Source organism: Priapulus caudatus, unplaced genomic scaffold, assembly GCF_000485595.1.
Source record: "Priapulus caudatus unplaced genomic scaffold, Priapulus_caudatus-5.0.1 Scaffold3235, whole genome shotgun sequence".
NCBI lineage: Eukaryota > Metazoa > Priapulida > Priapulimorpha > Priapulimorphida > Priapulidae > Priapulus > Priapulus caudatus.
The window spans coordinates 9,994-25,129 of record NW_014580296.1 but is presented as its reverse complement, the minus strand read 5'-3'; the positions used below and the strand labels follow the sequence as shown (position 1 = coordinate 25,129).

Genomic DNA, 15,136 nt, shown 5'->3' with positions numbered 1-15,136 from the left:
CATTTCTCGCCAGGCGCGCAACTTCTATCTTTCATCCTAAATATATGCATATTTAAAATATATTTAATTTAAAATGTATACTATAAAAGGGAAACAGCGAATTTTTATTAGCTAAGTTATTTTTAAGTTAAGGAATTCCCCTCATGGCCCCTGGGATATCCCAAAATCCATAATGATGCTCTTCACGACAATGTGCTCACCACATCTTCACGTTCGGTTGAGTTTGACGCCGAAAACTTTGTAGCTGAGTTAATACACGTTAATATACCTTTATCTCCTGCACTTAAGGTAGGTTTTCCAATTCCTGCATGAATTATGTATTGTTGGCAAAACATGTTAAACCCCCAGACAGCCCCACAGACAGTGATTACCAACTGCTCACCAGAAAGCTCCTGAAATTATTAACTGCTGACCAAACAAACTGCTGATATTGGGGATTTCAATGGGGGACCGCAATGCCAATTTTCCCGATAGGCGGCGCTGATACGCAACTCGGTCTCATTCAAACAATAGACGTGTTTGTACAACATAGCAGAGCATATAAATCACAATCATAATAATATAATCAGTGATTTATATGCTCTGACATAGGTCATATGCTCATAGGTCATTAATATTTTCAATATAAAGGCCATTAATATGCCTACAGAATGCTGCGTCCCTTTGTGTCATGAACGGGGTGGCCATGCATTTCCGAAATCTAATCAGACCAGATATATAGCTTGGAAGAAAGCAGTGCGGAGAGGCGAAAAGAACTGGTCACCATCGAAACATGCTGTTGTGTGTAAGCAACATTTTGACGATGATGATTACATGGGTAATACCACCTCAGGTATGTTTTTGAAACATGTTATGTGTTTAGTATTTTTTGATTAGTCAGAGATACACTCCTAGCAGCTAGCTATCAAAATCACTGACGTTTTAATTATCTGTTAGGCCTATAAATTAATAAATAATTGTAATAAATATTATGGAAATAATTAATAAATTAATGGAATCGAACCTACATTTTTTTCCTCACTTTGTTCCACATTTGGTATAACTAATTAGAATGTCGCTCAATTTTTTAGGCACAGTAAGACTACAGAAACGCCTAAAAAGTACAGCCATCCCACACATTTTCCCATGGCATGATTCCCCTTCAGAATCGCAAATGTCCAGACGGGAAAGATCTTTTAAAAGAAAACTGGTTCTTGAGTTATCTGAAAAGGAGATGATGGAAACATTGGAAACCGATTTATCTTTGCCTCTGGATCCAGTTGAAGAGATTTTTGATAATGAACAAGAAGGTATTTAATAAATCAATTTTTTCTTTTGTATTACGGCTGACTGGTGTGGTTGTTCACATAAAATAATAAGCACCATAAACTTTAATTAAATATTACAGGATTCATTCTTACATTATTATCATAAGTTCAAAAATATATTAATTCACTGTTCTCATGCAACAATTTTGTTCATTCTATTTGAATATCTATTTTATTTAAATAACAGAACAAAAGATAATTTTAATCTTAAAAACAATTTTTGGCTTTACCAGATAACTCTGCAGATGACTCCCTTTTGGAAACTGAAACGCCAGGACCAGTCTTAAAAGACCAAGGCTCACAATGTACGCTTCTGCGCAGATTTTCTGCCACATTTTTTGTCACAGACCCAAAAGGAATCCATTATTATACTGGATTGGAAACCTACGACAAATTTTTGTTTGTTTTAAATACACTTGGGCCAGCAGCCTATAGACTGAATTATTTTCATGGTGTAGATCCTACATTATCAGTACCTGATCAGTTTTTTTTAACATTGATTAAACTTCGTGAGCATATGACTAACTTTGCTTTGTCTAGAACATTTGATGTCAGTGAAAGTGCAGTCACTAATATTTTTGTTACATGGATTAACTTCATGGCACTGCAATGGGGTCAGATTAACTGGTGGCCTCATCACGACTGTATTCACTATTTTTCCCCGTCGGATTTTAAAGCTAAATTTCCTACTACTCGAGTTATTTTGGATGGAACTGAAGTACCAGTTAAAAAACCCAAGGACCCATTGTTACAACAAGCTACATTCTCCACGTATAAGAACCGGAATACTGCAAAAGTTGTCGTTGGTACATCACCCGGTGGTTTAGTGACATATCTATCAGATGCGTATGGTGGGTCAACTAGTGACAGACAGATATTGGAAAGAAGTGACCTACAAAATATGTGTGATCCAGGGGACAGCATAATGGTCGACAAAGGATTTAACATACAGGACTTGTTTATATCTTCAAATGTGTCAATAAACATCCCATCATTTTTTAAACATAAAAATCGAATGTCTGGTGCATCAATAATGAAGGACCGAAAGATAGCCAGTAAGCGTGTGCACATTGAAAGAATAATAGGACTTGGGAAAACCTACAAAATCTTAGTTTCTCCACTGAACAGTACCGAGTTATCACTGGCAACAGAGATCATTAAGGTGTGTTTTTATTTATGTAATTTCAGGGAATGCATAGTACCAAAGAATGCTTGAAAATTGATTGTAAAATTTTTTCTGTGTTGTATACCCTATCGAGAGAAGAGAAATTACACTAAATTTTAAACAACAGTCAGTTTATTGTAGTTTATTGTTTATTTAATGTCACTGCAAATATTACATACATATTATATTTGAAATGGCCATATGTCTAGATATGTATATATACATGTACATATATATATACATATATATATACATGTACATATATATATATATATATATATATTATATATATAATATAATGATACATATATATGTACGCAAAAAATCTCACCCCCGAAAACCATATCCAAACTGCTGACAAACAACTCATAGAAACTATCACTGAAAACTAAATCTAAATATTCCGGACATGACTCTGCAACGTACTACACTAGAAAATCCATAGACTTTACACACATGCAGAAATACTCACCGGCCTGGCCAGTGGACAAGAACATTAATACCAGGAAATAGATTAGTCCATCGATGCAAGCTATCACTGAAAACTAAATCTCAATATTCGAGAATCACTCGGCAATGGTACTACACTCAAAATCCAAAAGCTGGGCATTTTCCTCCCAAAACCCGTCTTCTCTCATGGCCAACTTTACGTTGGCTTCTTACGTGCTAAATCTTTCGCCGAGATAAAGCTTCAACTGGAAACTACTCACAACCAAACTCAAGGGAAATCAGACTCTGTCTACGACACTACCAACGTTGTATACCATAAAGTTCTGTAATTTAGTGCCCATCACCTGTAAATCTTATCAAATAAACTTTTGTATTCTATTTTACGTCTTCAAAGTACTTCTTCTCAGCTAAACCATGCATCTCTACATTCACAGCATATGCCCGCACCCGTGAGCATCACTACCATAGACTTTCACTACCATAGGCTTGGGCCTGACCACACCTGTCTTCTTCCATGGCATGCTCTATGTTGCCCTTTCACAAGTAGGCAAACCCAGGGCGATGTACATTCACACACAGCACACGAAGACCAAAAACATACTTTACAAAGAAGCCCTTAATCCTTAGGTGAGCTACAACACTATTACACTCATTCATGAATTCCCACCGTCCGAAGGATGGGTACTTTGCTAGTAGAATCTACAATGCACGTTGCAGTCAGTATAGTAGCAGCTCGACTGTTTTAGCATTGTGCCAATGGCTAGAAATCGGTGGTGGCACTATAGTTTTTAACCGTTCCGTTTCATAAAGCCTGGCGCACATTGCCGAACATTTTCCCGAACAAATGTTTGTCCGAACAAATGTTTGTCCGAACAAATGTTTTTGTCTGGCAATGTGCAGGTGGACAATTGCTGAGTGCACATTGCCGAACATTTTGCAGCGAACAATCTCATGGCGCCGTCTAGTAGCTGTGTTGTAAAGAGTCACGTGATCGGCGCATTACTGGGCACAAAAATCATGTGACCACATATCGTGCTGCTATTGGTTACTACTTTACAAATGTTCCTAGAATTGTTCGACATTCAGCGCACATTGACGAACATTCGACGAACAATGTTCGAGATATCGAACATTTCCGATCTTCAGAAACATTGTTCAGAACAAATCTTCGGCAACTTTTTTCACCGCACATTGCCGAGCATTTCATGGAACATTGCTACGATGTTTTTGAGCAAAATGTTCGGCAATGTGCGCCGGGCTTTACACAACAGATCATTATAAAAACTATTGTAAGTTGTTGTTAATACCCTATAAAAAAGCAATATTTTAATGAACTGAGTGAACAAATTTTTTAACTAACCGTTTTCTCAAACGAAATTTGCCATTAACACGGCAAATTTAGATAACACGGTAACTCCACGGGTATTAAACGACATAATTGTGTTCACTCGGCACTTTGTTCTCCTATTTCGTCAGATCGTTTTTCTAGGTGCTTGCATATAGCTGGACGAGTCAACAACAACAAAAATCAATCAATGTTGACTAGTCACAGAACGAGTGTGTGGCTGTGTGCCATCTTCGCGGTAGTTTGTTGGTGTGGTTATTTTGAACGTAAACATTGTTCAAAACCAACCATTGTCAACTCAAAATACTAAAAGTAGATTGTAACATAATTATTTGATATCTCCTGCTTATTATGAGCTATAATAGTATAGTATATGTATTAGTTATCGCAGGCACTACGGTCCAAACTCTACGGTACAACGCTGACTGCCACCGCGGCAGTCTCATTTGCCCAATGCTACTGCGCTTTACACGTACTCACTCATGCGCACGACGTGCTGGGGTAATTTCAGACCGGTGCAATATCAGACCGTGACACCGGCGTTATGTAATTTAGTTTGGCAAATAAACTGAGCGTGTGGGGCACTAGTAGCTGTATCAGATCAAGGGGCTACAACACAAGTAGAGATGCTAGCCACGTAATTATCCTTTGATCCACAATACGTGGCCGCACATCGAGCGTCATCGTTACTTTCGTCACACGCCATCTTCAGAGGATCCCTTTAAGTTTTAGCTTTTTTTGTCTCCGTCATTTCGTATTGTAATTCTCTCCCTTCCTCTTTAGTTGGTAACTTGAGGCTTTTTCCATTGCGGTCCGCAGGGTTGATTCTTTTATTCGTTCTGTCTTTTTTCGTCTTCAATATAGTCTCCCGGACCTTATGATGACTAATATTTACGACGTTACATAGTCGTGTGATTTCTAGTCGGCACAATGACTCTCCCTGGGTAAACAGTGCAACCGGTGGCAGCGTAGACACGTCAGAGTGGCTACTCAACCATGTTACGCTTGCTCAGCCCAACTTGGCGTGCAGGCTACATGAATAGTTTACACGCACGCACCACCTGTCGTGCTTCTGTTACGCTGCGATTGGGGTTACGATTTTGTTAGTGTTAGAGTTAGGGTAAGTGTTAGAGTTAGGGCAAGGGTTAGTGATAGAGTAAGGGTAAGGGTTAGAGCTTCTGTTATGCTGTGATTAGGGTTACGATTTTGTTAGTGTTAGAGTTAGGGGAAGTGTTAGAGTTAGGGTAAGGGTTAGTGATAGAGTAAGGGTAAGGGTTAGAGCTTCTGTTATGCTGTGATTAGGGTTACGATTTTGTTAGTGCTAGAGTTAGGTGAAGTGTTACAGTTAGGGTAAGGGTAAGTGTTAGAGTTAGGGTAAGGGTTAGTGATAGAGTAAGGGTAAGGGTTAGAGCTTCTGTTATGCTGTGATTAGGGTTACGATTTTGTTAGTGTTAGAGTTAGGTTAAGTGTTAGAGTTAGGGGAAGGGTAAGTGTTAGAGTTAGGGTAAGGGTTAGTGATAGAGTAAGGGTAAGGGTTAGAGCTTCTGTTATGCTGTGATTAGGGTTACGATTTNGGTACCTCCCTATATTATATTAATTCCCCTCAACTATCAACATCAAAACTATAATTTTGTAAAATTTATAATGAAAATATTAGGCCCTCCATCGTCCCCCTATCTAACAATCTGCAGTATTTGCACACATATACTACAATACAGTGTATTTCCTGAATACAAACATTCAGATAAACATTTATTATTAATATATTAAGTGCATCACGTATAAAATGTGAAATTTGCCATTGGATAACGTCGCCAGGTACTAATAGAAGCAATAGTGCCAGCTGAGCATGCTTGCGCGACGCCATTGTTATTATAGCATTGTGTTTAGCTTCACGGAATCTCCTCGCTTGGGCGCTGACGACATAAAGAGTTATCGAATTTAATGGCGGTCTGTGTTGCTGTAGATACAGTTTTGTTACAGTCGAATTCTATACCACCGCGGCAAAATAATTAAGCCGAGAGCTATAAAAGAAGGTATATATATAAGCATGAAAAGTAACAATCACTAATGTATTTTCATACATTTTTATTTTGTACAAATAATACAGCTAAATTATTCTAACTTGGCTGGTGCTAGAAATTTCGTGACGTAGACAGTTTCATAGCAAATGTAGAAAATTGTTCGTTTAAGAACTGTTGTCCTTATTTCACTTCATATTTGCCAAGCTAGATTGCACAAGGTCATAGTTGATGCAGACCTTAACAAACATTAATGGTGTTGTTGGGTCAACTCATGCTCTCTCATTAAACGTTTTAGTCATTGCGCTCTATGAAACAAATAGTGCCGACAGGATTGTCAAAAACTCGAGTATCGCTAGAAATGCTTCTATGGTGACAACTGTACGTGTTTATGTTGTCAGTTGGCGCCAGTGGCAGACTTTCATTGTTATAAGTAAAGATTGGCTTTCGGGCAGAGTGTGAGGAATGGCTATAAAAGCGCGACGAGGTGACGTGGCGAGGTATGATTTTTTTTGTTCTTGCTCTTGCTTCTTCCTCCCGCGCTTAGAGCCTTGCTTGTATACTCGTTTGAAAAACTCTTTTGTAAAAATAAATATTGATATCCACTCATACACTTCTCTTACTGTGGTCATTCTCGGCTGTTTCGATCTGAGCTCAAATGTTATAGAATTAATACTATATTGATGCAGCGGGTTGGATAGAAGGAGAAGGAAGGCGCGCAAGAAAGGATGAAGTCAGAGGAGCTGTCGTATATTGCCAAAGTGTAATGCGCAACACGCTTTCCTCCGACCCGTGCCCGTTATTTACTAACAGTCTGGACAAGCCTCGTGAGTCCGTTGTCCGCGAGCACAAGGGAGAGCGTCGACTGACGGAAGGGAGTAACAGCAACAACACATGGCAGCGCCGTGAGTTCGTTGCTCGACAGAGACATGGATGAGCGTCGACTGAGGAAGGGAACACGCACAACACTGGGACAATGCCGTGAGATGCCGTTCATGCGCGCCGTGGAAAGCTCTACTCTCACATGCGGGTTGTTGCGACGAACTTATGACTGTGATGAGGTACAGTTTTGCGAGATGAACTACACTTGGTGAGCACGTATGTTACAGTAGTGGTTTGTTTAAGCCTTTGGTGTCATGTTGTTGAATGTGTATGTGTAGGAAATTGGCGTTAAATCTGACCAGAGTTTAAAACATGGAGCAGTTGAGCACAGCTGGATTCACTTGTGCAGAAAATGAGCACTGAATATTTGATAAGGCAAAATTAGTTGAGTGCGGGGCTCAGATTGAGCAAGTAGAAGATTTGGGCGTAACCAGCTGATGAGTATGTATGACTCAGGCGATCATGTACAGTCGAGGAGGGGTGCGTTCCAAAAGATGGATAAACTAGTCTACGCCTCAGTCGAACGTGATGATGAGTCCCTAGAGAACGAGCAATATTATGGCGTTAGTTTTTGAGCAGCTGAGAGAAAGATAAGGATGTTGAGAAGGGAAAGTGTGAACAGAATTGTCGGTTCGTGTAGAGGCAAGGACAGCAGTTTTTTTTTGGAAAGAGAGAGACCGGGATTATAGATAATAGCTCGACGTTTTGACCAAGTAGGTCGGTGAAATCCTTGAAGTATTGTTACCTGTACGTTTCCTGACGAGCCGGGTGAAATTCCCATGTTTTTTCGAGACAGTAGATTAGCTGTTAATGCTATCCGTGGCCTGACGGATTCGTGTGCGTTATTTCTCCGACGTGTCTTGTCGAGTAAAGGCTAGAAAGTTAACACATCTCGCATGACGTACAGCGCAGGCTCACAGACTACAAACAGTTTGAAAGTAGTTTACTGTTAAAGGGAATTTTAGGTTCAGCGCGGTTCATATACAAGCCGCGGCGCACAGTGGCGATTTTATCGGCTAGTACCGGCGATTCTGTGCGGGGACAACATCGCCGAGAATTGCACACGTGTGCGCTGCTGCGCGTCCACCGATTTTTGGCCTAGAAACTCGTCGATGGATCATATAAACATGTTTTGATTATTTGTTGCCCAGGTCCGCTGAAGCAATGCGCTACGTGTGCGGCGCACTAGGCGAACATGATTCTCGCAACAGTTTTTTGATAACGTCAATCAAATGGCATATTTTGAAGAGCAACTTGATAAATATTGGCACGCCTGTGTGTGGTTATGAACAGGTCACGTACAGTTGATACAGTGTAGTCGCTGATAGACGATGCATTGTGCCGGTGGCGCACACTGGCGTTTTTATCGAAACAGCGTATAAAAAATCGAAGCGGTAGCTGTCGATAAAATCGCCACGTTGTGGCGCCGGGCTTAAACACGTGTTTCCAGTCGCCAGTAAAGAGGTAACATCATGAGCAATTTGCTTCTAGGTTGACCGGCTTTTGTTTCGGTTTTAAACACGGAGAGTCGTGATTGCTGTAGCAATATGACCAGTTTGGTTCAGCTGTATAATTTGCGGATAGGCTAAATCAGCACTTGCGCGTTGTATTAAGGATCTCATGTGTTAGCAAAGGAAGGTGAATCTTGGTTTTTGCCGGATAAAATTGTCGAGTTAGCTGATACGTTTGCTCAGAACGAGTTGTTACTTCCCGGTAAAATGAGTCGGTATGATTCTAACGGGTCTATAGACAAGGCTCGAGTGAGAATGGCGTGAATTTCAAGCCGCATAGCAGAGCTTTGGGCGGTCGCACGTCACTGCAGTTTGTGCAGAGCAGAAGGGGTAACACTGGTAGTGTGGTTAGAGGGGAGAAGGCTGATTACACTAGGTTGAAGTGTAGTTATTGCGGTAAGACCGGACACGGTTGGAGATTTTGTTTTAAAAGGCTTAGACAGGCTGAGGGAGAGAGAGAACCCGCTCGTGGCTTTGTTAGTGCCTCTGTTAGAAGTGTAGCGGAATCTCGTGATTCGCAGGTTACTCGTGATGCAGCGAGTCACAGAAAAGAAGCCGATGAGATGGCTAGTAACCTGGTTGCCAAAGTCACACTCAACCCCGCAGACGTGGCATGCGCGTTGGCTGAGTCGGAATCGTGTGTTAGAGAATGTAAGAGTAAACCCAATTTCAAGGGCGCTCGTGCGCGATCCACGTTGTCGTACGTTTATGTTCAGGTAGGCGGCTCGAGAGTAAAATGTCTTATAGACACGGGGGCGCAGGTTTGTGTCGTTAGACGGTCAGTTCCGCTTCAAGGATTAGCTGAGCACGTGGGCGAGGTTACGCTGGAGGGAGCGTTTGGTCAACAGGTGAAAGCAGAGTTATGTAATATCCCGGTATGTTTGGCCAATGCAGAACACACTGATCCTCTCACAGTCGTGTGTGCCGTAACTGATAAACTGTCACGTGGACTAGATATGATTTTGTCGCGAGAGGTATATCAAGAGTTGCTTAGTCGCGTAGTTTCTACTTGTGACGCGGGCCAGTGCAGCATTGCGTCTTTGAGGTGTGAGGCTAGGGGCGACGGAAAGCTTGTACAAGCTGATCATGCACAAAGCGATTCACTGAGTAAGGGCCATGGCGCATTGTCTTCCACTGCGGTAGAGACGGTAGGGGGTGGAGATTTGCTAGAGTTAGATAGCGAAGCTCGTATGAGCGCATGCGAAGATTTGCGTCGACAGCAGGAGCTTGATAGCAGTTTGACGAATGCATGGAAGCTAGCGAGACAGGCGAAGGGTAACTTTGCTGTGTTTTCTCGCTTGTTGTACCATAAACACAAGGTGTTGAATCAGTCCGTCTGGCAGTTGGTGCTACCTGAATGTCGTAGGGAGGCAGTTGTTAAGCTGGCTCATGATGGCGTATGGGGTGCGCATTTGGGCGCACGGAAGACAAAAGAAAGGATAATGTACACCTTCTATTGGCCGACGATCGCGGCTGATGTCAGGAGGTATTGTACGGAGTGCATCAGTTGTCAGTCGCGGCGTTGACTCACATGGGCGGACAGGGTACCGATTACCCCGATCTCACGGCCGGATATACCCTTTCAGGTGCTGAACATGTGATCGAGTTAGAGCCAGGTGCCAAGCTGAAACAGCCTTACCTATACAGAGTACCCCAGGCTTTACGGGGTGAGGTAGATCGGCAGGTAGAAGGTCTGTTACAACTAGGACTGATTGAAACTTCATTCAGCCCTATCGCTCACCCGATCGTGTGTGTGACGAAGAAGGACGGGTCGGTGCGCATGTGCGTCGATTTTAGGAAGCTGAACCTCTGTACGGTGGCTGATAGCTTTCCAATGCCAGTGTCACAAGAGTTGATATATAGGGTGTCAGTTTCACGGTTTATAACTGTGTTGGACATGACGAAAAGGTATTATCAGATACCGCTAGCTGAGGGCAGCCGTGGGTTAACGGCATTCTTTACAGGCACTGCTTTGTATCAGCCGAAGGTTATGGCATTTGGTTTAAAAGGAGCGAGTGCAACTTTTCAGAGGATGGTGAATAGGTTATTGCTTGGTCATAGCGATTACGCGTGTGGGTATATTGACGATATCGCTGTCTTCTCGCAAACCTGGGAAGAACACTTGGTACATCTGCGTAAAGTACTGCAAGCTGTTGCAGACGTGGGTTTGACAATCAATGTAAAAAAATGCANCCGTGAGCACGACGTGGATGATATCCAAGGGTACGAGCTGTTTGGTACGGAGCGATACTACGGTGATGATCGGGCTACGCAGCGTTGCGGGAGTATGTCTACACGCTGACAGCTACGGTAGCGTGATGCCGCTACGGTCGTGTGCGGTAACGAGGTTAGGCGTGGCATTTTACGCGAGAACCAGTACGTGCGTTCTACGATGCGGCCACGATCAACGGTGTGTGTAATGGTGTATGCGATGACGGTGTGCTAGAGTGCAATATGACGGCGAATATACACAAGATCTACTCGATGCTGGTAAAGGGAGCATGTCTGCGTTGCCCCGGCCGCTACTACTACCTGCGCGCCACCAACAGAAGATAGGTGTTAACCACATACTATGATAATATGTGTCAAAAGATGGTATGCCGTTAAGGCGATGTATCGTCGACACGTAACATATTACCACTCTGTCACAACGTAGGAACACGTTCTGACGGCATTATCTCGTAGAGCACAAATAGAATTCCGGAGAGTAACCGAGGAGAATGAAATGCGCAGTGCAACTTAGATGTTTGGTTTTGTACGCGGCAGCACGTGGAAGGGCTACGGGAGGCAATGCGTCTAGTAGAGAGAGTTTAGTTAGTCTCGGACCACTGGGTTTACTAGTCTAGCATAGTATATTAAGAATGAATAAACAAATATAAGATAAATAAAGTAAATAGAATACAAATATAGTATATATATATAGAGAGAGAGAGAGGAGAGAGAAGAGAGCAGAATAGAATCACAGCGAACACCCGTGTAGATACACAAAACAAAAGTCAAGGTACTACAATAAGGTGTTTAAATAGTTTAATGTCTGACAGCCTTTCGAGATCACATTCTCTTCATACAGCTCAGCAACATTAGGAATATATCATAATAATCCAAAAACAAATAAATCGCAAAATTATAGATAATGCAAAGACCAATTATTACATAGCGAACTCTATGCAAAAAAAAATGATTCCACAATTTGCGCGTTGCCATAGAATAGCGAGACGACATGAGAACACGCACATTGTATAAAACACACACGCGTCGGGTCGACAAAAACGCCACACGACATCGCTGGCATGTTGAGCTACCAGACCACACACACACACACACACACACACACACACACACACACACACACACACACACACACATACATACACACACAACGAAGCAATGAACTCAAAAATCACACGTTATTAACGTTTTACGTTCATGCCCCCTGGATGCAAACAACCAAGCAACTGAATTAATTTCTGCTCAGTCATACGTCGATCTGAGGTATTGTAATTTGGTGTCAGTTGGCAGCCACAAACACGCACGTCATCAATGTGGTGATTCCGTTGGTTGAAATGGTAAGCAACCGCACAATCATCATTGAGTTCAATAGATCTTAGGTGTTCACCAAACCTATCCGCAAGGCGGCGTTCTGTTTCGCCAATATATAAAATGTGGCATTTAATGCATTTAATGGCATAAATGAGGTTCCTCGACACGCATGTAAATGAATCCAGCACTGTAATTTTGCCCCGAGGTCCTCGAACCACAGACCCAGTCGTGATAAATTCGCAAGTACTGCAACTTCTCCGATCACACCGGTATGAGCCAGGTTGGCTCACGGGGTTGTAACGTTGACGCTGTGGCCCAGTATTTGTCCATCTGCCGGTCTGTTGCACCCATTCAAGCATCAGCTAGAAGAATTTTGCATGAGTTACAGCCTTGAAATGAACTTGTCACAGATGTATTGTTTTATTAGAACAAGTCTTAATATAAAAACGGTCCATGATGTCGATTGCTTCGCGAATAGTGTCTATCCGCAGCCAAGTGGAACAATGAAAGCAATGATTTTTGTTGGGTGAACCAACTTGGATTCGCCTAATCTCCGAAACTGACTGTCGCCTTTGCACAAATTCTATTCCAAATGAAGCGTAAATGCCTATTCTTGAGATATGATAAAAATTGCCTCCAGCCATCATTGTTGGAGCGCGTAAATAGAACGTCTACCAATAGCACTATGATGTGATAGCGCCACCTGGTGTACAATTCCCACAGCCGCTTCAATCGCTATAAAAAATAACCGATTGCTTCCGAGTGCTCATTTTTGGCATATCAGACAATAAGGCATGTCGTGTTCGTTTAGCATCAAGTTTGACACAAAAAAAACAAATTTTCAGAAAATTATTTAATCCAATGCAAAATTTGACCCGTTTTTATGTCCAATCATGTGGCATTCTAAATTATCGAGAAATCGTATTCGACGTGCGATTTTTGAATTTTTTTTTTATTGATCATAGAATATCAAGTTTCGCATAGGTGAATGCAATTTTATTCAATATAAATCATTCTATTCAACTCTAGCGACTACTCGAACTATGCACCGACTTGGCATTCCGCAAAGCAGACGGGCACCAGAATCGCCTTGAAGCCGGGAGGGTGGGGTCGAAGAAATCGCCAAAACTCAAAAACCGAACAGCGAATTAAACAAATTTTTTCACCCGTGTGCAGCGGTGTTTGTCGGAACGAATTTTATTGCGCTTGACAGATTGAGGGATAAAAGTTTTCTATAGCAGGACAGCGTTGACCACTCATTAATCACTTCGGTTTCTTACCCTGTTCATGTTAGCGGATGTGAACGCGTCTCGGCTGCAATCGGGTGCCCGCCCAGCTCGTGCACACTAAAGTTGGAGCGATGTTTTGTGGTTGCTTATTTAGGGCTGGTAATCGTGTGTGGCAATGACAATGCACATGGAGATGGGTGGCTGGTTGATTGGCTAATGTAAACAAATTCTCTTCAATGTATGCCCCTTCTTACTGCGCCGAACTCATTCGCGATCGCGGTTCTTCTTTTAACGCAATTTTTTTGAGGTTTGGGGCATTATTGATGGTACAAATTTCTTTTTATTACAGGCAAGGCTTCTTTCTAAAAATTCAATGGACATTTTCTGAAATTTCAAGGACTTTTTCATGCCACAAATCAACATTTACTTAATTCAAGTACTTTTCAAGGCCTTCCCCCTCAAATTCAGAGTACTTTTTCAAGACTGTGCGAACCATGGACGTTCGCTTTCTACTGCCATCCGCGTGCTTTCGTTTTGCCCAGTACCGCTGTGCCGTGTACCATGTATTTTGGACGCTCGCCCGAAACTGGACGCTTTATTGCCGCTGTGGCAATGAACACGGTGCCAGCATTTGGGTAACAGTATATCAAAGCTGTCGCGCAAATTGTTATTGGACTAGATGGCTTGTAAAGGTATATTAAAACATGATTCGTAGTTGTGACAAGTGCCAAAAAATGGGAAAAAAATTAACCGATTTGCCCCTGAACTACACCAGATTAAAACATCAGGACCCTGGGAAACAGTTGCGTCATGATTGATTGGTCCCTTTCAGAACAGCTGCTTGGCAATAGATATGTGTTTACCTTAACGATTTGTATAGGAATTTGTGTTTGCTTTTCCTATTTAAAGACAAAACAGATCGAGTACATTTCGTGTCTGTGACAGATTTTCTTCAGTTTGGTGACCAGCAAAAATTATAAGTGGATCGAGGTAAAAATTTGTTAACTCTCTAAGTCAGTCTTAAAATATTTGCCACTACGAAAATTTCATTAAATTAAGAGGTTAAAATATGTTGCTGAATTTGACCTTGAAAATTTCTAATATAATTCGAACGTCTAGATAAAATGTGATTAATATAATAGAGATAATATTAAAAATTTTATTTACTAATTTACAATTCTTTAGCACTGATTCCTATATATATCATACATTCTATAATTTTACTATTGAAGGCGAGTTTACAACACCCCAAATTATGATCGCATGGCAAATATTGTTGCACTTCTCCTGACATCAAGGTTTCTTTCTTTGAAAGAAATCCCTGTGCTTGCTTCTTACCTTGACGTGGTCACATGGCTTTTACTAACGAGAAGCAGAGAATGTGCAAGCATACACACATACGTCAAGTCACACTACACTCATATCAATGTAGATTATCAGGGGCCCGTTGTCAGAAACAAAATTAGTCTTAACATTAGTCTTAATATTAAGTTTCACTCGTAACCGCTACGAGAATGAAAAATCCTCGAAAATATCCTCTTAACATTATGAGAGCCCAGACCCTCTCGTAACTTTAATATTAAGTTGAAAATACCACATTTACACTACGAATTACAATTATAGTGATATTATATTGTATGATAATGAATAAAATGTGTTTTTCTTGAAAAACACGTCAAAATCATT

The 15,136-nt window shown here is 41.5% G+C and overlaps 1 protein-coding gene across 2 annotated transcripts; it reads left to right on the top strand.

Moving 5' to 3' along the window:
• Positions 1 to 262: 262 nt before the first annotated feature.
• Positions 263 to 2,602, top strand: LOC106819344. 2 transcript variants are annotated; one of them, XM_014823989.1, is made up of 4 exons: positions 263 to 587; positions 623 to 832; positions 1,071 to 1,289; positions 1,541 to 2,602. In XM_014823989.1, exons 2-4 carry the CDS (start codon positions 640 to 642, stop codon positions 2,521 to 2,523), a joined length of 1,395 nt encoding a protein of 464 aa, XP_014679475.1. In that variant the 5' UTR covers positions 263 to 587; positions 623 to 639; the 3' UTR covers positions 2,524 to 2,602. The 2 variants fall into 2 exon arrangements, with proteins under 2 accessions (XP_014679475.1, XP_014679474.1); XM_014823988.1 differs by having other exon boundaries at positions 263 to 590; positions 626 to 832.
• The last annotated feature ends 12,534 nt before the right edge of the window (positions 2,603 to 15,136 follow it).